This window comes from Oreochromis niloticus, linkage group LG10 (assembly GCF_001858045.2).
Source record: "Oreochromis niloticus isolate F11D_XX linkage group LG10, O_niloticus_UMD_NMBU, whole genome shotgun sequence".
Classification (NCBI taxonomy): domain Eukaryota; kingdom Metazoa; phylum Chordata; class Actinopteri; order Cichliformes; family Cichlidae; genus Oreochromis; species Oreochromis niloticus.
In genome coordinates this window covers 16,052,599-16,079,398 of record NC_031975.2, presented here as the reverse complement: position 1 = coordinate 16,079,398, position 26,800 = coordinate 16,052,599, and the positions used below count along the sequence as shown (strand labels likewise).

Genomic DNA, 26,800 nt, shown 5'->3' with positions numbered 1-26,800 from the left:
CAAGCCGGCCATTCAATACATATTATGTAGTACTTCCTATTCTTAAAAAGCATTTCTAAAAAAAATAATAAAAAAAAATAAAAGAATTTTTTTTTAAATCAGAAGAGGAAAGTTTGTAATGCTTGTGAACATTTTTCCTTCACGTGGGAGAAAAAGATAGTTGGCCGATTCACAGAAATCTAATTGAAAATCTCAGAGTTGCAGTGTTGTGCCACCTCTGCAATCAGTTTTTTTTCATTTCCCACCTCTGTCATGGTCTCCTTTACACATACGCACACACATATTTATGGACATGTACTAACACGCGAATGTGCAAGGCTATCTTGACAGTGACTCATATCTATGTCTATGGAAACAGGAAGTTATTACCTGTAACTATGTCGCTGTCTGAGGTCATTCCTGTGCACATCAGCAAGTCTGCTTTTCGATTGTCCTAATAGCAGAGAGAGAGAGAGAGAGACAGAGAAGCAGAACAGACAGAAGTAACATCTAAGTAATTCAATCTGTCCTGCTGTTTGAACACTGACTCAATCTTTAATATAGACTCAATGATCTGAATAGAACTGGAACATAGCATAAAATAAAACATGAAAAGAGAACAAAATAAAAACACACAAAAAAATTTCTACAAAAAGATCGCTGTACTGGGGTCTACACAGCCTGGTCACTAAATCTTATACTCACGTGAACTTAATTTACAGAAGCACTGATCCTGTCTGATTAATCAATACATAAAAGTTTTTAATAGGGTCTTATATGTACTGAATTCAGCAGCTACTGAACCATCTCAGCATCATTATAAGCTGCCTGAAGTTTCCATGTACTCAATTTCTTATAGTTTGTCCAGAAGTATGCAGCAGAGGCTTTATCTGTAAATACACTAAACTTGCAAAAGGGGGCGTTTGCCTGTGCATCTCTTATTTAGCATTGCATATAAATATCTTCATCATCTAACATTTGATCTGTAATCAAAATGTAATTAACATGACCCATCAAAAAGTGATATAGTGACTCTATGGTGTACTGGTTACCACGATTGCTTGGCAAGTGGAAGGTTGCTGGTTTGTTTTCAGCTGGAGATACAAATTACTTTTAAGGTTGTGTCAGGAAGAACATCTAGTGTAAAGCAAACATGTGGAGTTCCCTGTTTATGTGACTCCTTCTGATACCCTACCACTGAAAGTAGTTTTATCAGAAAATACATTTTAAAAACATAAGTAATGAAAAAAGAAGGAAGGACTGTTGTCGTGTCAAGTAAGTTAAAAGACAAAGTGGTGAAGGACGTTGGAAAACCTTATTAATTAATGAGACTTGGTCTATTTGAATGTTACCTGACATGGATTGTATCTTCTGACTGGTGGTGCTGTGGCTTGAGTGGCTTCTCCTGACAAACAGGAAGTGGCATTTGGACATTTGTGCCATCAGACTCTTGAACAGCTGACCTATTTTCGACAGTAATAACAATTTTTTTGCACATCAGGTCATCCTACATATTAAGCCAGCATATTAAGCTATAGCTCTTTTGCACACATCTCTGTTTCAAATCTCCATATTTTGTCTCCCTTTCTGTCTTCATTTATTTATTTGTACTATTTGTGTTTATATGTTCTATTTCTATTGTATATATTAATGGGCATCTGTGGGTGGACAGCAAAGAAAGAATTTCATTGCACAGAGAAATTTTTCTCTTGTGACACATGAGAATCTAAACACTTCATAAACACTTTGAATCTTGAATCTTGAAAAAAAAAAACCAAATCACATTTTGGAAGACAGTGCATTTAGCAAAGTTTGAAGTGAAAGTATTAGATTGTATTGCGCGCCACGCTGAGAGATTTCATTTCATTTCATTTTCTAACTTATTTTTCATTTATATTTAATTAATTTTTCACATTTTTTCGTTTTGAAAATTTTAGGTTACATTTTTTTGCAAAGTTATTTAATTACTCTATTTTATTTTTCTCTTTCATTTTTTGCCCAAGTGGACTTTAGAGGCTTTTACATATAGAACAGATAACGCTGAGTCTGGCAACAAGCAGTGGCTCATACAGCCAGTAAAAACTGAAAATGTGGCATTACTTTCATGCAACTTTGTATAAATAATCACTGATTTTAAAGACAAACAGCTGATAGTAGTTTCCTGCCAAACCAAATCTAGCTACAACTATTACCAATCTAAGAATTAATTAAACCTAACAATCAAACTGTATTGTCTCCTGTATGTGCTGATCAAACCTTCCCTGACAGACATCACCTCTTCTGCACTCTCTCTGCCTGATCCTCACTGAGTCCCAGTCCCCTCTGAAGCTCGAGCTCTCTGATCATCAGCCCACACAGGACGCTGGCACTACCTCCACACATCTCTACAAAGGTACACCGGAACAGAGAGGATAATAACTGCCCGCCCGCAAGTACTGCAGCTCTGCTGGAGGTGAGGGAAGGAAAGGCATGAGGTGGAGGACAGATGAGGGAGAGAGAGACTGAGAGAAAGAACGAAAGAGGGGAACAATGTTAATGCTTTCACCCAATCGCCAGCCAGATCCCGGTTAAGACCTCTCTTTCTCCCAAAGAAGTCTTTTGTGGAATCATGACAAAGCTGAAAAAGCAAGCCTTTGTCTGAAAACAAAGGGAAGTGTGTGCGCGTGTGTGTGAGAGAGAAAGAAAGAGAGCTTGCTATTGTAGTTGTATATCTGTGTGTGTGTGTGTGGGGGGGGGGGGACCCAAGTGTGTTCACATCCAAGAGCAAAATCACATGTATTAGTTTGAGAAATTGCTTCTCTTGAGTGTGGGGAAGTGAGTAACAGATACAACTGTTGTACGCAGTGTGCATTTGTTGGAGTGTGTGTGTGCGCTTGTCTCCTTTTTGCTGAAGATTGGGTTGGGGGAGGGGAAGGGGTGTGTATGATGGCCTCTGTTCATCTGTAACATTCTTTAATGATTTCACACAGTGTGAAATACACTCGCGTGCACACACACACACACTCCATTACAAAATGCCCCTCCCAGTCACCCCCAGCTCCCACTCCTGTCAACGGTCAGCATCTCAAGATATGAAGCAAGACATCCAAGAGACATCGCGGCCTCTGTGAAAACACACTCAGACATGCTCTAGAAGAGTAATGAATCAGCCTCTATAGCTGCCTTGTTAATGGAAATCCAACCCGGCAGATGTGGCCTTCTGGAAGAACACGTGGAGTGTAAAACAGGCTTATGTGCGCACACACAGGTGCCAGTAGCCACGGTCTGTTCAGCCACCAGAGGATACTGTAGGTGTGTGAGTTATGTGTTTGTGAGACGCTGTGGCTGGACCTGTGAGTCACTGCTCAAAGAGACTCAAATGAGTGCATGACCTAAAAAACCTGAAAGGAATAAAATCCAGATGCGGTTAAGCAGCCGAGACATTGACTGAATTGATGGGAATGGTAACAATTTGCAAGAAGGGTACATAAACTGACACTTGAATTCATGCATTAAAAGCCATCCAGTCATGTAAAACGTCATGAACTGTCATGAATTTACTTGAGCTGATAGCATCTCCAGCTTGCCCTGACATCAAGCCTCATTAGATTTTCTAAAAAACTGAGCAGTAAAAGCAGTGGATGCATTTTCATTTTCTTTGGCTAAGGTAGTCTTTTCTAATCATTCTAATGATAATTTAGATTTTTACTGTAATTTACATTGTAGATTCTCATTGAAGGCATCAAAACTATGAATGAACAAATATGGTATTATATATAGTAAACAAAAAAATGTGAAATAACTCAAAACATGTTTTATATTTTATATTCTTTGAATAGCCACACTTTGCTTTGATTACTGCTTTCCACACTCTTGGCATTCCCTCGATGAGCTTCATGAGGTAGTTACCTGAAACGGCTTAGTGTACCTTCAATTTTGAACCAGTCCCCAACAGTATCACCAGCAAACCACCCCCACACCATCACACCTCCTCCTTCATGCATGTAGAGACCATCCGGTCACCTTTTCTGCGTTGCACAAAGATACGGTGGGTGGAACCAAAAATCTCAAATTTGGACTCATTGGACCAAAGCACAGACTTCCACTGGTCTAATGTCCATTCCTTGTGTTTGTTGGCCAAAACATATCTCTTTTGCTTGTTGCTTTTCCTTAGTAGTGGTTTCTTAGCAGCTATTTGATCGTAAAAACCTGATGCCATTTCTCTTTACTCAGCTGATTGGTTCTTACCATAATATGAATTCTAACAGCTGTCAAATAGGGCTGTCAGCTGTGTACCAACCTGGTTTCTGCACAACACAACTGATGGTCCCAACCCCATTAAGAAGGAAGAAATTCCACAAATGAACCTGTGAAGTGAAAACCATTACAGGTGACTACATCATGAAGCTCATTGAGAGAAGGCCAAGGTTTTCTTTTTTTAGCACTGTCAACAAAGCAAAGGATGGGTACTAATTCTCTGATTCTCCTCTTCCACCACATCCATAGATGCACTATTCAGTTGAGATCTGGTGACAGTGGAGATGGTTTCTTGAACCATTTCCATGTTCTGGAAACCAGTTAGTTTGACCTTTGTGACACGGTGTAATATCCTGCTGAAAGCAGCCAACAGTAGATGGGTACACCGTTGTCATAAAGGATGGACATGGTGTGCTACAATAGTCAGCTAGGCTGTGGAGTTTTAAGAATGCTCAAGTTGTTCAAAGGGGTCCAAAGTGTCACAAGAAATGTCCCCCACATTATTAAACCACCAGCAGCATGAACTGCTGACAAAGGCAGGATGGATCCATGCTTTTATGTAGTTTATACCAAATTCTGGCTGTACCATCGGCATCAGAAATGAAAATTCATCAGAGCAGACAATATTTTTTTTTCAATCTTCTGTTGTCCAGTTTTGGTCCAGTTTTCCTCTTCTTAGCTACATAAATGTCACCTGGTGCTGTTGTAGCCCTCTGCTTCACGGTTCTTCATGTTGTACTCTTCTGCATGCCTTGGTATAACAAGCATTTTCTTTTTGAGTTAATGTTACTGCTTTCCTATCAGCTCAAAGCAGTCTGACCATTCTCCTCTGACTTCTGGCATCAACAAGGCATTTAAACCCAGAGAGCTGCTGCTCACTAGATAATTCCTCTTTTTCGGATTGTTCTCAGTAAATGTTGGGGGGAAAATCCCAGTAGATGGGCGCTTTCTGAAATACTCAAACCAGTCCTTTTGGCACCACCAACCATGTCACATTCAAAGTGACTTAAATCACCTTTCTATCATTTGAACTGCAGCAGGTTATCCTGACCATGTCTACATGCTCAAATGCATTGATTCGCTGCCATGTGACTGGCTGATTAGACCGAGCAGCTGAACAGCTGTACCTAATGAAGCGGCTGGTGAGTGTATGTGTTTAGTATTGCCAACCCATCCTATTAATCCTGAGTGCATTTAGCTTTATGTACCATTAATCATTTGTTAATCATAAACACTAGCAAAAAATTGCCCTGCGGGAGGTTTTTCCAGGCCTGCGGCTGCTGTGTAAAACACAGACATGTATGTTAATTTATCATGTTTTTCTTTTTATCTTCATTATACCACTGTATACAGTCAATACAATATGTAGCCCACCGAACTGTGTTAAATTTTGTTTTCCAGAAATGTAAAAGTATGCATCTATAACCTTTTTTTTGTGTTGACTGTCATGTCTATTTTAGTTATAGCACATTTAAACCACAACCCAAAGAGCTTCAGGGACAGGCACATTTACCTTTCAGCTTTTCATGTATTTTTATGTAAGCTGAAAGGAGTGCTTTGTTGTGTTGACCAATTTTTATGGAACGTAAAAATCACAGTAACTTACTCGTCATTAAAATGTGCTCATAATTTGCATAAGTCACACCACACTGCTCTTCCCCACATAAGCTGGCTTTATAAATTAAAAGTGTTGGCATTCGCAATGCTGGCTCTGTATTTACTCAGTATATGATGGATACAAAAGAATGCAGTATTACACGGCACTACCCGGTACTCTAGGCAGCCTAAGTATTACGTTTCATTCAGACGTGTTTAGGAGGAGTTACAGAAATACAGATATACACTACGATCATATAGGGTAAGATTCATAAAGGATCAAGTCATGACCCTAGCTTTCTGAAGGAGCCATAAACATAATGAAGCCATGGAAGATATATATATATATATAACATTTTGGATTTAACACAAAACACATTCACTTCTATTACTGCTCAGGTTTTTAGTCCCTCTCTCATAAACACACCTGAACCTGAGTAGATTACCAACACATGGGCCATGTGACAGCTGAATTAGTGTACTATTGTATGCAATACCCGTCATATATGTTAATTTAATGCATAATTAAATGCCCCCCCCCCCCACACACACACACACACATTATGTCATATTATTTTAAGATAATCCACGTACAATTACGAAAAACAGTTTCCATGGCAACTGCTTGTAAACACATCTCCAGGCAAATATTTGCACATTCTGTTATGTGCTGCTGAGTTTCAGCCAGAAGGGATACAAAAACAGAGAAGTGAAAATAGATGTTTTTTTTTACTTTATTTCCTGTCATACAAAGATATCAGCACAATGAGCCGTATTATTATTATTATTATTATTATTATTATTATCATCATTTTAAGTTAGGCAGTATCCCTGAAAGGACCACGCTTTGCAAACCAGAAGGCAAAATAAGGATGGAGAGGTGATGAGGTAAGGAAAGTGTGAAAGTTAAAAGACAAAATTAATTGCTTGAAGGGGAAGACAGTTGAGGACGACATAAAAAAAAAAACGGGGAAAGTGAGAAAATCACACAAGAACAGATTAGTGTCAGGAGAACAATAGTGGGATGCTTAATGGATAAACAAAGGCACCAGAGCTGAACTGGGGGACAGAGGTAAGTGGGACAAATGGATGGCTTCTGAATATATAAACAGCCTCTGTCTGGAAACCAGGCGCCCTAAACTCCATCTGGATTTACCCCTGCACTGCACCCAAAATACATCTGTGGAGAAGTTGACCCAGCCTAGTTCTGCTACTTTAAAGAAATGTAATGAGAGTTCCATCATTAGTCCATGTTCGCACCCTCGCACTATTAACTATTTATACGCAAAGCAATATATATATATATATATATATATATGTACATATTTATATATTTTTTTAATCCCCAATAACACAGTTGTTTCGGCTGTGCTATGCTCTGTGTGAACCCATGCATGGATGGCTCCATGTTATTCCGCTTCAGCACCCTCCCAGAAATCCCCACACTGCGCATGCGCGGCTAAAGCGCGCTACCGCAGACAGGGGGCGTCAACATGGCGCTGTCTCCTCCACGACCGCACTGACTGCAACCTGCCAATGAGAGAGAGAGCGAGAGAGAGAGAGGAGAGAGACAGAAAGAGGAGAGAAAGCGAGAGAAGCGTAGGTTTCCATTCCTGTCAAGCCTCCATCATTTTTTTCTCCTACACCTATGAGTCCCTACACATTTTCAGGTGGATAGGGTGAATTTCCAGAGTTTTTCAAACGCCGCTCCCCCTTGTTTCACCTGCGCAGTGGATGGTTTTTGTTCGGCGGCAGCAGCAGACGCCCGAGCTTGTAGAGCAGGTGTGAGGGACAGCGGCGACCGCTCCTCTCCTCCCTGTTTCCGAGGGGAAATGTCGAGCGAGAAGCCGGTTTCAGCACCACCGGGCTCTGCTTCTTCGCTCACGGACACGGACCGAGAGTCCCATCCTCCGGCGGGCTCCTCCGCGCAGCAGCCGCCGCCACCGCAGCAGCAGCAGCAGGTCGCCGCGGGCGCTGGCTCCGGCACCACCGGGGATAGGATGGTGTCTGCAGCCGGCTCTATGGTCCTCCCAGCCGGGGTGATCAACCCCGCTGTTCCGATAAGGAATATCCAGATGAAATTTGCCGTGCTGGTGGGCCTGATCCAGGTCGGGGAGGTTAGCAACAGGGACATCGTGGAGACGGTGCTGAACCTGGTGAGTGGGAGCAGGACCGAGCAGTCCTGGAAAACGCTGAAAGGAAGCCATAGAGCACAGCACAGTCGCTGCGCCCCAACCCGCTATGTTTTATTTACGATGCTTCGCTCTCTCCTGGTTGTGTGGCTTTCAGGGGATGATGTCATTTGTTTGTTCGAGAGATGGTTGATATTTCTCTTTTATTTCCTTTAGATGAAATGAGGCCGCTGTAAGAAATAATAGTGTGTTATATTTAAGCCCAGAGAAGCTGAATGAAGCATGTGACCCCACCGAGGCTCTCAGGGTAGTCTAATCACCGGCCATTGTTGACTAAATGACCCGTTTGCGGTAGCTACAACAACCGGAGACATTCGCAGTCAAACTGTAGGGGATACTGAAAAAGTCTATGCAGGCTATTCTCCTGACCCCGATATGTACCCTGAAGTGATGCATAGGCAGATTGTAACAAGCCGTGAGTGGTTTTAATGTTGCGCACAACATCAGGACCCCTACAACGTACTCCATTCGTGTCCCTAAACGGGCAAAATCATGCATGTGTGCACGTCCCGGCAGCACAAAAACAAACAGATCCAACGCGGACAAAGGCCGACTAGCATTATGCTACCATCGACATATGTGTGTGTGTATGAGAATGGGTCAAAATTATGCACAGGCCTATTGTTGGAGGCAGGGCCCTGCATCCCGAGCCCAAAGGAGTCATATATACGTTTGTGTATAGGTGGCTTTGGAGCTGTTAATGGTTTATATTACTCTGCTTCAAGCAGCCATTATTTCTGGAGCACATATACGTTTCCACCCCTCTTCCATCTTCACCCCTCCATCGGAGGCTTGTGTCGGCGATGCAGGGCCTAGATCAGAGGATTTAATCCAGCTGGGTTTTTTTTTTCTTTTCTTTTTTCCATGACTGGTGTGTACTGTTACGAAACAGATGAGCAAAATGTACAGCCGATGTAGGTCTGGAAGACTAATGCTTTTGGGGGGAGGTATAGGACGTGTGCGCGTTGGCTGTGTCCCCCTCCTTCATCTATTAGGCGATGGCGTGTGCTGCATGATATTACATGCATCTAGCATGGAAAAGAGGAGGAGGAGGGGGTCTGATCAGTATTGATTTTCTTTTGAAGGTAGAATAATAATGACTTGATAATGAATTTTTTACCCGATTACAGTGCAGGGAGTCTGACGGCCTGTTAACTCACTGGATGCTTGGAGCAGGACAGCCTACAGTTGAGCCAAACCATTTTGATCTCAGTCAGACTGTAGTGAGCCATTCTGATTCAGGTCGCCTCTCATCTCCCCAATCGATTATTGGTACTACAGGGAAGTGCAGAGGGGCTTTCGCTGGCTCACTCCAATCTTGTCTCCTTCTTTTACAACCCCCCGGGTTGCACAAGCTGATAACCATCCATCCTGTTCCACGGCCTCCTCCTTCACTCTGGAGGGACTGAGAGGAGTGATGCTGCCTGCATAGACTAGGTTGGCAGGGCAGCGCCATGCATTTAAAAGCAGGTGGAGAGGGGTTGAGGGAGGGTGGGGGAGGAGAAGAGAGAGTGGAGGAGGAGGAGGTGGTAGGATGCTGCAGTGGCTATGTGCTCAGAAAATCACCAGCTGATGCAGCGGAAGAGGACAGGACTGGTCCACATCAGATCAGTGAAAGCCCATCAGAGCATTCAGCTGAAATGCACTCTGCATCATTTTATGTAAATAACCTGCTTTTAAGGCCTTAATGTTTATTTACGAGTGTTGCTTTAGGCCCGACACGCTGACAAATTAAAGCAGCGTGTGTTGGTCATACAAAGCTTTACTTGCTAAATCCTGAATTGAACAATCAGTTCTGGTTGCAAGGCTGCCAATAGCTAAGCCTGTTAGGGAATTCGGCTGCCCAGCTCCTTAATTAAAAGAGTTGAAACAAAGAGGTGTGGAGGCAGGAAACCTCAGTGGTCATGCTGCTGGTACAATGAGTCCACTGTGACCCAAAAGCTGATCCATTATTCCAGTCAGTGTGGGAGACCACAGCAGCCACATTCTCCTCCACCGGGGCTTTATTGATCAGATCCCACTGCGGCTGGAGTGAACAGATGGGCTTGTCTGCTGTATCAGATATGCTCCTCGGTCTGTACGGCGACATGAAACTGTGTAGAAAGAAAGAGAAGAACAGTTGAGAGATGGCAATTCAAATCAACTTTGAGCCCGAATACTTCAGTGCTGCCCTTGTTTATTCTTAATCTTTTAATAAGTCCACACACATAGACTAATAGACCTGCACTAGGTGTGGGGGGTGCTGACAGCAAGGTGCTCAGCGATTATCATCAACAAGGCATCACAGTTGTCAAGGCAACACCGGTCTTTGATTGCCTGCATCCAGACGCTCCACCACCTGGTGTTGCTCTGCACTTCCGGACTTCTCACACAGCACTCTTCCACAGCGTTTCTTTGCTCTCCCTCTCTCTCTAGCTGCCTTTGCCAGTCTTCTGTTTATGTGCTTAATATATCTTAAAGTACAGAACGGGCGATGAGTTACTTTTTTACTTATTGTATCTCCCATTGGGGTTAAGATTGACTTGAAATCTGGCAATTGTAAATCCATAGCATGTGATTTTCATACCTCGCTGAGCCCTATGTGGAGGCATCTATGATGGATGTGTTTGTGTTCTAATTTATTCAGTTTTTCTCTTAAATTTGTCACCTGTCTGTAGGTAAGTAGATGTACATCAAACCGCCTAATGTAAATTTTACAGATCAATGGTTCTCAGTCTGGGAGTTGAGGCCCTTTCCGAGGGGCTGAGGATAAATCCAAGGGATCATAAGATGATTAATAGGGGAGGAGAGCAGTAAACAGATTTATTTTTTCAGACATTCATTTAATCTTTTCCTTTTTTTTATCCTTAAGAATTACTGAGTAGTTGTACATTTTTAGGTCCCAAGTAAAAGCGGGAACCCAGATCTCTTCAGCTGACCTGGAAATATTCAGCTGGTGTTGCAGTAATTTCAGAAGTTTAGGCACCACTCTTATGGGCAGCCCTCTCCACGATGGGATACTTCAGTCTGTTTGATTGGGCCCATTTCACAGTTGAGTTTTCCCCTTCCAAGAACATCCTGTCGTTTGCCTCACTGCACTGTTTGTTCTGTAGATTTTAACCCTAAAATCTTTCTAGTTAATGTTCAGCCACTTCTTCCACCCAGTCTCTGGTTATTTGTGTGACACATTGTGATGCTGGTGGAAGAAAGCCAGGTGAGAAGCAATTTTTGTTGACAGCGAGAAGAGTGTTGATGTGTGACTTATCTGTCTGAAGCGTACTGTCATATCTATTCTTTGTTTGAAGAACTGAGACATATATTTCAAATGCATCTACAGGCAATACTGTCAGTCCCTCTGCCTCAGTACAGCACCAGCTGGGCTTATTTATAGGCGGCTTTATCTAGTTGTAATGCTTTTTTTGGGATCAAAACAGCGTGTTTATCTGGGATAGAAAATGATTGGTGACACACTCTGGCTCACTCTTAGTTTTTATGCCACCTTCTTTGCTTTTCCTTCCCTCCTTTGCCATCCTCCTCGGTCAGATGCAATATCTTCTGGCAGTGTCAATCCCCACCTGAGCCTCCTCAGTGGTCCCACTGACTCTCTGTTAGCAAACGTCTCATTATTCTTGTCCACACGTTCCACAATCACCAAGGTCACCTGATCCTGAGTCCTCAGCCGGCAGAGCGAGACTCGGCACAGCACACCAAGTCAGACACATCCTGATTATAAAAATACACCGAGGTGAATGCAGGCACACTTCAATCCATTCATCGAGGTTATAAATGGAGGAACAAATGCATCACAGAGACTCGCTCTGTGTCTTTGAATCTCTGTCTGGTGCGCTGCGACTCTGGCATGCTGATTTATGCTTCACGGATTTGTAAAGGAATAGGTCACCCATTTTCAAGATGCATTTTGTGCCATTGTACTTTGCCCTGAGGTGGTTTGAAACATCAGCACAAAACTCAGTTTAAATGAACCGTTTTTCAAGGGTGCCCTGTGGCTGCATACCTAGGGCATAGGTTAACTATTTCCCTGCAGCACTGTGATCTTCTTGCATGGCCTCGCGGTGGAATAACAATGCGTCATCTGGTGCTCGCACAACCGTGGAGATGAGCGTATTAACAACCATCAGCTAACAGACTTGAACAGTCATTTAAATCATGTGCTCCCTTGCTAGCATGGGTTAAATGGACTTTTGAGTATAGTGAGTAGTTTTAGAGACACTAAAAAAAAAAAAAAGGTTTGATTGAATTTTTTTTTTAACTGTTCAGTACTGCTGGCCCATATTGCACTGTCATATAATATAAGTATTGGTGTGTATATTGTCTGTTATGCACATGTATGTTTTAAATCTGTCAGCTGCAGATATTTCCCATCTTCTGCAAGATGATATTGGGGTGGTTATTTTTGGGAAAGATTAGCTGCTGTAAAGCTGCAGAGAAGCTTACGATTGCCAGTTTGTGCCTAGGGTCCACAGGCAGTAAGCACCGTTAGCTAACGGTGTAAACAGTGCTGGACAAAAACAGATCTCTTGTTTTGCTTCCCTAAATGATTGTACAGTGTCTATATATATATATATGTATATATACACCTATGTAAGGAAGAGCTAGAGGACAGAAGGTGTGGCTTCTGCTGCAAGGTCATGGATGACTTTGCTATCTATCACACAGCTGGGTTGTCCTGACCTCTGCATGAGCCAAAGGACAGACAGAGAGCGTGAAAGCCAGGAGGAAAACGATGATGTGGAAGGATGCTCATCTTGTACTTTAAAAAAGAAAAGAACAAAACACGGTGGAAGGAGAAAGATTGTGAACTAAAGGGTGAGAAATGATGAAAAGGATTCAGAGCGGTTCAGTTTGTGATTGTCCTTCAGGTGCTCTTTTATTCTTGAGTGTAACATAGGTCCAGCTGTATGATGTTCTGTGGGGGTCTGATGAGTTCCAGCCCCCCTGCGGAGCCTCATCATGCTGTGTGTATCACTGTTCTCCTCTTTCCTCTGCTCTTTTGGGTAGAGCAGTGAAATGTAGTTGGGAGTCCCATAAACCAGGGTAAATGTAAGACTTTCCACCGTTTGTGAGCGACGCCCTTTTACATTTCAACTTTTAATTGGCCATTTTTCTTCATCGATCACTTGTCACAGCGTGGAATTAACTTGTACGACTTTGTTAGCACGGCTAGCGTTCTTCCAGAGCCGAGATCTGCATCTCTCAGATTCTCCGGCAGTCCGGACAAATCTACAAACTCTTCATAGTGTTGCAAATTTCTGGGGAAGGAAAATACCCAATTAGCAATATAAATGTCAGGTTGTCCCTTAAACTACAAACCTCGTCGCTCCCAAATCCTCTTATTAGCAAGCTCCTCCAGAATGATCTGCTTCTGAGCCAAAGAATCTCTTTTAAGGCATTATGCTGAGGCCTGCTTTCATTATCATTTCTTTTTCAGCCTTTTTAGCTTGAATTAAAACACGATTTGCGCTAAACTCAAACCAGACTGATTTGTATGCGTGTGTATTAGGCATCCGGGCTAAAAACGTTCACCTCTCTGTCTTAAGGCTCCTAAATTCTGCTTCGCTTCTCTAAATTCCTTCTCATCCTTCGTTAGCAGCTATTTCTAGATGCGGGGTTTTTCCAAGGATAAGCCGTGTAAGATTTTGGGTGAGGGTGTCTTCTGGGAATGGGAAGAAAACGAGGGGCAGAGGTTTGGTGGGGAGGAGGGAGGAAGTAGCTTCTCTGTCACTTCCTCCATCCCTCTAGATTGTTCATCTCCTCTAAGCGCATCCACTTCCCACTGGTGTAATCTTGTCTCGCTCTTTGGCTCCCTGGCTGGGTGAAGCAGCCGTTGGATGAATGTAGATGATCCCTTTTATGATTAGGTAATGGAGCTGTCTGCAGCGCCACCCCTCACTGGTTCTTTTTCTCGGAATACTTTCTCCGTCTTCTCGTCTTTGAGCATTAGAAGGTCTGGAGGGAGACTTTGTGTTGTCCTGTCATCACCTCTTACCTACTGTTGCTAGGTTTTTGTAAATGCGACTGCAGATGGAAGAGAAGTGCAATGGGGAGATGACATAAGGCGCTCAGGCCTGGCTTTTACCTGCAGCGTTTTAAATTCTCATAGAGGTTATTTTATGTCTAGTGGTTGATTTCTTTAAAACACCATCGGCATAGGGGTCTTAATTAAGCAAAAGCAGGTTTATGAATTATGAATGAATTGCATAAGGGAAGCACATGCTTGTTGGCAATTATCGAGCTGAAAATGTAATCGCTTTTGAACCGAACAGTCACCTTCCGTGTTTGCTGTATGCTTTAAGGCTCCATTATCAATCTTGATAATTTTTTGATTGAATTTGTTATAATTACCCCTCATAAATAATTCAACTTTTATTGATTTTTTTTAAAAAAAATGCCTCAATATGCTAATATGAGATTTGTTAGGTTAAGGACTGAACACTGAGTACGCTTCAGCAAATCTAAAATGTGTTTCAACACATGATTCACATCATTAGCAAAGTCATTAGCACAGAGGTTCAGTTACTTTTTCCAGTCTGCGCTGTGATTGACGACCCAAGGTTTTCAATAAAGACATTAAAAGTGCAGCTGTTTGTGTGTTATTAGTTTAGGCGCAATTGTGACGTAGATCTATCAGAAATAACTAAAAACCTGAAACACTCAGCCCTGTTAATAATTCGCTGCATCAAAAGTATCCATGAATAAAAGTAAGGTCCGCATATAAATAATGTCTAAAGTACTCAACCAAAGACAACCAACTCATCCCTTTGCATTTGTAAAAGTGTAACCGGCTGGACTTTTAGATTTCTCTTAAATTCCTTAAGATGTAAAATATTAATTGATTAATTCAATATCAGCTGTTTTTCTTTGGCCTAATGCATTATTCATTTTCACAGCTTCACATTAAAAGCTCCAGGAAGCATATGTTCTCGATTGTTCTGGTTGTCCTCTGCTGTGCTCCTTGCTTCAACACCATTGTGTCTGTGTGTCTGGCTGCTTCATGCTTTTGTGTCTGCCTCTATTGTGTTTTGTTTTTTGTTTTTTTTTCTCCCCCAAAAGTGTGCATTGTCTGCGTGTGATTGTAGTGAGATGGGAGGGGCCATAACGACATAATTCCTAAGTCATCTTAATACAAAACATTTGGATCAAAAACACTGTTGAGAATCTTGTTTGTTTTGCATCTGTGTGTGTGTGTGTGTGTGTGTGTGTGTGTGCGTGCGTGCATTTACATCTGGCACAATGACAGTGCAGTAATCTCCAAAATTATAACAAGCTGCTTTGTTTGATTTACCTGGTTTTTGTGTGCTGGTGAGGGTGCGCCCCCAACATCCCAGAAAGAGGAGAAATGAGTGTTCCTACAGAACCCTTGCTTTAGTTCCATACACCTTCATCTGCACATTTTCTCTGGCAACACACACACACACACACACACACACACACACACACACTCTGCTCTCTTCCTTTTTGTAGCCCACATCATTGCCTGGCAGGGGTGATTTTATATTCATGCTGGCCTACTTCGCCTCACTCCCTTGGCTCTAAACACACACACACACACACACACACACCTATTCATCATGCTGCATACTGCAGTGGCCGACGGTTGATTATAGCCAAGTTTGTAGTGTGTGTGTGTGTGTGTGTAATTTTAGTATTCTATATTAGATATCTAGGATCTCTGAGGTATGTTCGTGCATCCCCTACAGCCTGAAAAACGGTGTCAGAAGTTGTCATTTAACAGCACATTACACTGGTTCGTAGTTCTGCTCTGCATCACAGCAAATCATTGTCTGCTTTTTGCTTTCCACCCTGTTACATATTGAGTGAAGAACATATCAGGACGACATGGCCACCACATGACATAGACTTGAAATAGTGTATATATATTAGACATAAAACGTGCTTTTTTTTCATAAGTAAGAAGAAGAACACTAGCTACCCAGGCCACAGTGACACTGTATGCTTTTGTTTTTTTGTGTGTGTCTTCCTTTTTTGTGGAGGTGATGCCGTTAGGGTAGCAGCACTGGTTTTGGCTCACAAAATGAAGTTAGGAGTGTGAGCTGTGGTTCATATCATCAAGGGAAATAAGAACGGTATCATAATCTACTGTCGAGTCCTTATTTGGCAATAACATTGTGTAGGTGGGCAGGATATCAGTCAGTAGTGTCGACAACTGATAAGAAAGCATTTCGGGCCATGACAAATCTTACATATGGGGTCTTTCCAGTGCAGGTGCTTGGAGTAGGTGCTAAGTGTATATTTACACGATCGGCCCTCTTAATCAGCTGTTCTGTGTCCATTGAGGTGTAGGATCAACTGGAGTTAGGAGGAGAATAATTTTGCGGCAGCTTTGGCTGTGGTGTCAGTTGTAAATGTGCCAACACGACGACAAACACAAAGACGGTTGCTGCATTGTTGTTTCCTGTGCAAGCCTATATGCCGGGTTTGAAGTTGTTTATAGTGAGAGGACTGCTACATCACCTGTAGCAGAGTTCAACCAGTCTGCATTAAGCCAGGGCCATCGAAGACTGTTCTTCTGGGTGGGAATGTGTAAGAACTTTCTTTTTTACATCTAGTAACCATCTGGTACAAAAGTTTATTGACTGATGTTTGGATCTAGCACCGTTCTAGTCATCTGTGTTAGCGTGGGCAGCTAGAAATATTAGGTGGAAACCTGGAGGAGCCAGTACCGGAAATTACAGTAGCCGATTACCATACCATACCACCTTTATTTATAAAGCACTTTAACATAAGTTAAAGTATATATATTAGTATATATATTTTCCAGTCTACATGTAGCAGCTCTATGATGGGTTCTGATCAAAGTTATTATAATTTTGCATTTTATTTTGATTTCATTTTGACTTGTTGTTTTTAAATCAGTTTACTTTCTGAATTTCTGTTTTTAATCCAGAGTTGATTTTCTTATTCATTTCCTTATTTTAGATTAGGTTTTATTAGTCATCAGTGTCAGAGTCAAAATTTAGGTACTGCAATAAAAACACAGAATGTCTTGAAATCAGTGCCTCATCAGACAGGTTGTAACATTTTTAACAAACTAATAAAAACTAAAACTAAGGATTTTTTGTGTGTGTTTTTTTTTCCAAATTCAAAAAATCATTTCAGTTAGTTTTAGTTAACTATAATAACCTCAGCCTCAAAAACAGCAGTTACTGCAAAAATCAACAACATTTAGTCTCTGGAACGGAGAAACTGTAAGCACATGCAAAACAAACCCTCTGAAGCATATCAGAATGTGTATGTGTGTTAGATCACAAATACTGCTATATTCAATGCTCTTGCAGTAGTAGCATTAAAAGCAAGATAAAATATAATCAGTGGGTAAAGTTGAAACAAAATGTCATAGCTTCACTGAAAGTCTCCTCCTTCAGTTTACATCGAAGTATAAATAATGGCATCTTTTCTTAGACTGCTCATTAGATAAAGAGCTTATTTTTTGTTGTTATGCTGCTCATTTGAGGCAGTTCTTCCATACAAGTACACAAGAATATTACAGATAATATACCATAGCACACATCTAATTAAAAAGTTAAAACACAAAGACAGTGGCAGGCTCACTCTCGGTGCCCAGCAGCCAGTCAGAAAAGATGAAAAACCTGGTACATCTTTGAATTTAACAGACTTAACAGCCAATTTCTTTTTGTTTACCAAAATGCATAAAAAATGTATTGCATTAAATTAGTGAATTGAACACCTCTGTAAACGCTGTGTGGCCTGTTTTGCCTGACCTCTGTGTATTTGCCCACCAATCAAAAGTTAAAAAGGTGCTGATGTTTTGGCATTTCTCTATAGGATGGAAGAAAAGAACTAATGATTGATGGGGAACAAGATGTTTGTAAAGCCCATCCTGCCCTTAGCTAGAAGCATCTGTGTGACATTCCTAAACCTATTTCAAAAGCCACTGAAACTCTTAACAGCATGTGGAGTAGTGTTTGTGATGGTAAAGTGCTAAATTATCACATTAAAAAAAGCTGTGCTGTCATAAGACCTTTTACAAAGCATATAAAAAGGAAAAAAAACTGTGTTTTGTGACTTAAATCAAATAAGTGAAGAAAATTCATTAAAAAATCACTCGTTTGTTTTAACCTGAGAAAATAAAAGCCAGTTTTCAACTAAGCTGGGTGTACCATTTTTCTAATTTATTTTTCAACAGAAATTTGGTTTCAGACGCACACTCACAGCCACACAACATGTAATTAGCATTGAAGCACCTCATAAAGTTTGCCAAAGTAAACCATGGGAGGACCACCATCATGAAAATACCCCTAACAATAAACCCATTCACTTAAATCACCTTCACACAACTAAATATGAACACTTTAAAGAAGCTAGCAAAGGGAAAATGGTCAAAGCTAACGCTAGAAAGAACACAGAACTAGCAAGCAGCCTCAGTATGAGCAAAGCATCAATGCAATTACAAGGAGAAAAGCGCCAATGTCCCGTAGACATGCCAGGAAATGATTTAAAAACCTGACATATAAATTATGTTATATAAATCTGTTGCACCTGCTTTTGTTTGGGAAGGTAAAATATGTCAGGTAAAGGTGGCTGTAGAGCGGTTCATTTCCAGTTAATTATTTATAACTAACTGTTTATAATTAATTATTTATATTTAAAGAGCACTTTATTTTCAGTTGCTTCAGGGAGAGAAGATGATCCTGCAGCTTAATGCAATTTGGAGGAATTGTAAAGTTTACACATTTCTTTTATAATGAAATTAAGTTCATGCACTGAAGAAACGTCATCATGTTGCCTAGCAACCATTTCCCAATAGGCTAAAGAGACCCGTTTGTAGTTTATGCACCTGTAACATCTTGTGTTGTATCATTTTAATTTCATAACAGTGTCATCTCATTAATTATCCCTAAAACTTAAATAATCCATGAAATGTTATGACATCAAGATGTTGCCTAGTAACCAGCCAACAACTAACGTCATGAACTAAACAATACTGAAACACTGGCATGTACTGGTTGAATTAAATTAACTATGACTAGTTGTACAAGTAAATATTGGAGAGAAAAAAAACATATTTATGTTATAATTGACATTTATAAGTTTTTGGTATTTATGAGTAAAATGACACAAACCAGTTATTCAAATAAGATGTAACCACATTTAGAAATGTTCGTTTCTGATACCAGCAGGACAACCATGATCCTGTAGCACTATGGCATTGTTTATCCTCACCCCTCCTTCAGGCACTTTCACACTCGGAAACCCTCGAGGAGAGAGCTACAAGAAATTATTTTGAAGCCAATATCTGACAGTGTTGGTGACTCACTGTACTAACCTCCAAAAGCCCCTGTGCCTCACCAACCCACCCCTCTATATCACTGTATCACTACTGACCCCTTACCCTGCACTCGCCACATTCAAGCTCTGAATGCGGTGAGCTCAGGGTAAGGGTTGGATTATTTTATCTGAGTGCAGAGATGGAGGCTCTTATAATCAAGTTAATGTATGGATTCAATAGATGGCTGAGTCTCACCCTGTGCATTGTACCGTGGGGGTCACGCATGGAAATTGTTTCATTCCCAGTTGCACAGTGACCTAAATGAACTAATCTGGCATTGCTGACAAGAATCATGCAGACATCGATTTGTGAGAGTGTGTGTGTGTGTGTGTGTGTGTGTGTGCATAGACAGTCAGATAGATGGATGGATGGATACCTAAAATGTGATTTTGTTGCTTGCCTAAGGAACTGGAATTGCACTGAAATGTTTATCTCCAAAGCTGCTACAAATGATTCATGAGATGTCTGTATTTGAATGTCACTGCTGACTCCTGCCAGGATTTATTCCTCCCATGACATAATTTTAGACACTGCAGTTTTTCTTTTTTTTTCTTTTTTTAAAATCATAATCTTTCCATTTGTTTACCTTCTTATTTCAAGTGTGAGGCCTTCTTGGCAAAGAGAGCGTGCATGCTGGCATGGCTCTGTGATATTTGAGAATGGATTTTGTGTTGATATGACCTTTTGATTGGAAGTAGTTTGTGTGTGTGAGTGAACTTGACATTCATGAGATCATTATCCGGGGAGCCTGTTTTTAATTTTTTGTACCTTTATAATAACCGGCACTTAAACATTTTGTGTATGTGCAGTTATAATTTTGAAAGCTTAATATTATTTCATTGTAGTTAGACTGGAATTGGGAGTTGGATATTGGCCACTAATACCTAACCTAATGGCAGCTACAGTGGGACATGTATTAATTACTTTCCTGGATTTGTTTACTAATAAACAAATCCATTTGTGTAGTGGTGGATGACTTATTATGTAAATATTACTAAATAGAGTAAAAAAATGACTCAAATTTTGAGTACATTTTGTGTGTAAGGAAGACATTTCTGGTTAACTTAATGCTTAAGTTTTTTCATGAACGTTGTTGTGTATGTAGTTTTTAGATGTTTTTAAATGTAACTCCAGCTCATATTTTTGGGTTCTAGTTGCACTTGTTTACGTCTCAAAGTTAAGTCTTTTGATTAGGTCTTTCTAGCTCGCTCACACATCCATTAGTTATCTATTAGCATCCAAGAAAATATCCTCCAGGATGGTGGCATGCACCAAAACAGAAGTCATAAGATAAATGGAAGCTATGAGAGATAAAGTATTAATGTATTAAATCCCCTAAAGGCATGCAAATAATGCAAAAGACAGAAGGAGATGACTTGAAAACATGGTTTATGTAAAAAAAAAAAAGAAAAAAAAAAAGAACTGGCCAAAACTGAATTGATTTGAATCTGAAATGACCAACACGAGCACGAACTTCAAATTGTTGTCTTTCAAGGTTTTATTTCCAAAGCACGAGCTTCTGACGACTGTTTCTCTGTTACCGCTGTTTTTGTTTTACTTCAAACGCCTCATGTTCACCACTGTCCAGCGTGGAGGACGAGTCTGAAGTGAAGCTGATGTAGTGACAGGCCTGTACTGTGGTGCAGCTCCAGCCTAACAGATGTGTAGTTGAGGCCCGAGCTTATTCTTTTGGCCGTCTTTTATTAAAAAGCATATTTTGGAATTGTTAGAGAATAATTATATAATAAAATACGTCAGAGCCGAGTTTGGCTTCAGCAAATTTGGCTTCTTTGTGTTCAGTTTTGTAATTGTCTGGCTTGACTTTTGATTATCTTGGGTGTGTGGGTGTGTGTGCACACTGTGTGTGGTCTTTTTTTTTTTGTGCAATAACGCAAAGTACATCATGGTCCGCTAACCCCTCAGCCGTATTTTGTGTGTGCGCGCATTTGAGTGTGTCATTCCTGACTGTGTCTTATGATGATGGATTACTGAGACCCACTGGAGCTGCTTGCTCCCGCTCTTATCCTCCATCAACTGCGGTTCAATGGAACAGTACTCTCCATTGTTTCAGCTGATGGCGAACATGCACACAGGCGCGCGTTTGTGTGTGTGTGAGTACTCACACACACACACACCATGCATGCACAGATCCTATCTGATGTAGTGCATGCACGACAAACCAAACCAAGCAAACAGATTAGCGATCCTGAATTGCCACCAGCTTGGTGCGAGGCAGGTCTGCTGGGCTTATCTAGTGATCTTTGAACTTAACATCAGCTAGTCTACAGCGGCCTCATCTCACAGACACACACACAAAGACGCACACACTCAAACGCATTCAGTAAAAAGGCAATCATCACATAACTGAATATGGAGCCAAGAAGAAAGGAAAAAGCATTTTAACACACACTTGCAGATATAAAACGCCAGACTACTTGCATACTGCAAACAAGTTGCGCTGATCAATCATTCCTTGCGGAGGCTGAGAAAGAACAAGGAGCACATAGTGACTTACACCCAGTGAGGTGTAAGCAACACGCTGGATGCCCTGTAGGACTTCACTTCCTCTCAGCTTTGAAATTATCACATTTTGAGTGAAATCAGGAGACAAGTTGTGAAAGGCCTTGTTAAAGTACAGAACGCAAGCCTCGAGTGCTTCCTTCTGAGGCTCCCATGACATAACGCACAAGCATGCCCTTGTTACTTCCTGTCTTGAGGAAAAACTGAAAAGAGAAATTGAGTTACATCAGTTCCTAGACAGAATCTGCTGTTTCCAAGTGGAAGAGGACAAAAATGCTGAAAGAAGGGTCCTTAAACTTCCACTTCAGCACCTCACGGTTTAACTAATGCCTTCATCCGGCTTCAGCAGCATCTCTCATTTGTTTGATGCAGTCCTTCCCACGGGGAGAACATGTCCTTGATGTCACTTCTCTCCTTGGCCTTTTCTATTTTTTCTCTCTTTGAGCCTTTCTACTTTAGATACTTTTTCTCTCTCCCACTCCTGACTTCCAGGCATTTTATTTTATTTTTTTTTATTTTTTTTGGCCTCAACACATAAATCATAAACGTTTGTGTTCTGGTAAAAGGCCCAGGCAGTGCTTCCCTACTGTAGCTCTTAGGTGTTCTCCAGAGTCTATGAAGAAGTTACACCCGTGTTCATGGTGTTAAATGAGCAAAGCTAAGCGCAGCACGTGGTGACTCTGGCATATTTATTTAACGATTTCTTGGTCTGTACTTTCCAGAAATGATGAAGCTAACGCTGTTGCCATTCTGTGAAAAAACATTTCTTTTACAAAAACAGGCAGCTCAAAAGGCAGCTGATTGCCTTAATTGCCGTCATTAACTTGATTAACTTAAAAGTCAGTTTACATTCTGGTTCTGCCTCTTGATTACAGTTCACTTAAAATACTTGATCTGATATTTTCTATGAATATGACAAGCTTTTCACCTCTCTCGTGGTATTAAGTGGAGAGTCACAGTTTTGCAACTTTATCACAAAGGTAAATAAAAACACAACCAGCGCAGAAGAACTCGGAACGACTACGAACCTCGAATTTCTCAGATGACCCCACTCTGGAGGCAACGCCTGAAAGACACACACTAAGTTATTAAAATTGTATAGTCAGTTTCTTCACTACAGAAAAAAGTCTCAGTGGCTGCTCCATTGTCACATGGGGTTGCCACAGCAGGTGGTGACGCTTGTTAGATTTGGCAGAGTTTTTACTCCAGATGCCCTTTCTGACACAATCCCAAAAGGATTAGGGCTGGAATCGAACGAGCAACCTGCCACTTGCCAAGCAAATGGTTAGACGACTACACTATAGATTTAAAGTGCAGCTGTTTGACTTTCTACACGTCTTTGTAGAAAGGATATGTGGCTGCCACTCCCAACAATAGCATGATATGACTATACCACTTTTTTACTTTTTCTTTGCGTCCTACTTATTTATTCCTGGGTCTAGGACCCAGTTAACACTAGATGAAAGGGATCAACTGAACAACAAGAGCAAAACTGAACTGAAAAGGCCATCGACTGAATTGTGTTGTATAAAGAAAGATGTAAATTTATTCATGAGAAAGTGCATCGGCTTATTATTTTAGCTGAGAGGCACGGTTCTAGCAGTTCAGCGCTGTCAGTCTCAAGCACATGCTTTCAGATTTCTATGATAAATGGTTTTATGTAGGGGATGCACATGCATTTTAATTTTAAATATCCAACTCCTTTTTTCAATTCCCTGGCTAAAATAAATAAATAAATAAAAGTAGCACCATGCAGCAGGCTTTTATTGGAAGAAAATCCATATTAGCACCAAAAATCTAAAACTTTCATTGGCACTCAGCCTTCCCTAATCTTCAAATTTATTACATAAACTTAAAAAAGCATTTTTTAGAGATCCCACTGATAAACAGCCAAACGAGCTGTGCCTAACTTTAATCAAAAGCCTGAGCTACTGTTACTGCTATACTTACTACTCAGTACTGCGTCGTTTCAGTGTGATTTTTATAGCTTTGTGAATCGGAAACGTGGTTTTTAATAATGCGTTTGTGAGAGAGTATCAGGCGGTGATCTATAAGAAGAAAGAAGAAAAAAAAGTTTGGTTTTTTTTGTTTTTGTTTGTTACCCAATAGCATGTGACAAGGCTTATTGCAAGATCCGTTACTAAGCCTCTTTAGCCAATCAGGTGGCAGACATTTTAAACTGCAGCTGGATGAAGTCAGCTTTGCGATCACTTGGCTGCAATCCTCAAATCCCTCCACTGTGTGTGCGTACGTGCACATCTTTCTGACCTGGATTTTTTTTTTTCCTGAATATAATATCAGCCGTGCTGAGTATGGCTCTGCTCTGCTGCGGCGGCTCCTACAAAGAGCGGGGCTCTCGCATCTTTGGTCGTATTTTGCCGCCACGCACTTTTAGACCTTGAAAAGATCCTGATGGTATTAATACAGCAATTAGTGCAGTTGCAGCTTCAGCTGTTTGTCAATGAATTTTTCCGCCCAAATGAAGGATTTCCAATGCAGCTTCTCTTAGTCAGTGTATCTGTCAGCAGAGAGAGCAGGAGCTGTCCGCTGTGCTGAAAAGAGTCTGCTGTATTTGTCTGTCTTCTCTCTTTATCTGTCATTTCCCCCAAGCAAACATTCACACTGTTACTCTTACTGCAGTTTTTCCTTTCTGCCCTGTTTGTGACATCTGACCTCACTTCATTTCCATCTCCCTTTCCACTCTTGATCTCTTCTTCTGTTAAAAGCTCTTTTTTCCCTTCACTTCTGCTCCAGTAAACAGACTTCTGAAAAACCATTTTTTTTCTTTTACAAGCTACTCAAATGCTAATGAAATGGTGGCTCATTATTATTGGATTATTTTGGGAAGACTCTCCGCATCCCTGCAGTTCTCTTCCTGTTATCTCTCCCCTTCTCTCTCTTTTTTCTGTCTTTTCTTTGTGTTTACTCATGCTGTCATTCATGTGAATCGCTGCTACTGCTGTGTGTTGGTGACGAATCGAGCGAGAGTGCGAATGACTAAGACCTACAAGACATTTTGCAATGAATTGTTTAAAAGCCTTTAGCCCTGTGAATGCTGAGTATGTGTGCTGCCTTTGGCCGACTTTAACAGCGGCGTCCGAGTGTTTGCGCTCACTTGTCTGCCTGTGCGCACAGTATGTTTTAAGCTAGCACTTGACAAGTCAGGTGTCGGAGGCGGGAAAAGGCACACTGAACTGGTCTGCAGCGAACTGGAGACTTTGTAGTGGCTGTCATAAAAAACACATCTCAGCAGGTATTACTGTCTTATCTTGCCTTTTCTCACTCCTCTTTTATGCAGCTCTCCCTCTTTGGTTGCTGGCGGTGCTAATAGAAACAGACAAGCCGGTACATGGGAGCGCTCAATAGCTTTGCTTCTCTTTGATGCATGTACAGACGCACATTCATGCTTATTTTGTGGAAAACGTGCCCAGGGTACAGCTCCTGGCACCGAGAACCAAAATGCAGTTGTTTTGTTTTTTTTAAATTTATTTCTTTTTTTATACAATGCAAATGTAGAGCTTTCACTTATTTGCTAAATTGGAGGCAGCACATGCTTGATTGGAATTTGTCACCTTACCCACACAGCACCCTTGACAGGATTACACTAACTGATGGGAAACAAGCCTTCTTTGCCCATGGGCCTAAATATTTATGCATACAGGGCTTTACCCAAATTAAGTCCTGAAATGGTACAAGGACTGAATGCCTAATTTTTAATTTGGTGCATTATGGCTCAAAGTTATTGCATACATTAATGCAACACACACAAAAAAACACGCCTATAAATACATTCGTATTTGCCTTTATTCAAACCAAATGTGGCCCGTGTTTACTACATGAAGTGGGAAACATGATAAGTGAGAAACAAGCAAATCGTTCTGGGAAACATGAAATCTTACAAGCCCTGGCCCAAGATAAGCGCGTCGGATAAGCACTCTCAATCAGACGTTTAGCCCAGTTTATTTTCTCTGGTTTTCTGTGTGTCAGACCTGTGATTGGATGGGTTATGTGTGAGAGGAAAAAAAGTGAGAGGGATGAGAACAGTGTTGATGTTGCTGCATGGAGCTGCTGTATGTGGCTGACGTATCAGCTTGTAATAAACGGCCATCTGCACTCTTCTGCAGGGAAGATGCAAAGTGCGTATTAAGAAAGTGCATTTTGTGTGGCAAGTTCTATGAGATGTTTAAAGCTCCCTGATGCTTTTTGTTGTCTTCTTATAGATGTATGCTTGTATGTATTGGTGGAAGATGAAAGATGGTGCTTTGTAGCCACATTAGCTTCAATGCAGTTTTTGAGTGGCTGGTTGAAAACGTCATTTTGTGTCAGCTCCTAAAGAGGTGCTGTAGTTTTTTTGTTTATTTATTTATTTATTAAATGAGAGTGTTGAGTCTATGTGAGGGTATACTATACCATGCCTAGTAGCAGTACCTCCATAGTGATGTCTACCACACATTTTTATTTCTGTCCACCACCATTTTCAGGTTAGCATATTAACACGCACTGTTTACCTGCATGAATTACAGGACTACAAATAGAATACAAAAGGAACCAGAAAGCTTCCCGTACCTAAAATTTTGGTTATGCTTTATTTTCATTAGAACTTGACCAATAGATATATATTGGCCCAGCTGACATATCGGTCCATATTGGCTATTTGCCAATAAATTGATATATGCTGATAAATGAAAATCTTAAAGTAAAAAGAGTTTGGGGGTCTTAGAAACCCTGCATCCGTCATTCTCATTCATATGCAGACTAAATTTCTGTAAACTGTTCAAGAAAATAAAAAAATCTGACTCATAAAAACTTTGATCGTCCATAACTGATTTTAAATTTCCTCCTTAGAAAAATGTGAACGTTTATGAGTCAAGCTGTCTAGAAGCTTTTAAAGCATTACAGTCCAAAACCGAAAGTGCACCTGTCAGCCTGGATGGAGGGAGAGGAAAGGAATCATGTCAGTAGGATTCAT

At 41.0% G+C, this 26,800-nt stretch overlaps 1 protein-coding gene across 13 annotated transcripts in view; it reads left to right on the top strand.

Moving 5' to 3' along the window:
- The first annotated feature begins 7,291 nt into the window (after positions 1 to 7,291).
- The window catches only part of nbeaa (neurobeachin a), a 100,950-nt gene continuing 81,441 nt past the window's right edge, over positions 7,292 to 26,800 (top strand). For 9 of the 13 annotated variants that reach the window (XM_025910804.1, XM_025910803.1, XM_025910799.1 and 6 more), the window contains exon 1: positions 7,644 to 7,967. In XM_025910804.1, the coding sequence (XP_025766589.1) occupies positions 7,644 to 7,967 (324 nt within the window). Of the gene's footprint in view, positions 7,968 to 26,800 lie in introns of all 13 variants that reach the window. The other 4 variants (XM_025910807.1, XM_025910806.1, XM_025910798.1 and 1 more) reach the window with 2 other exon arrangements.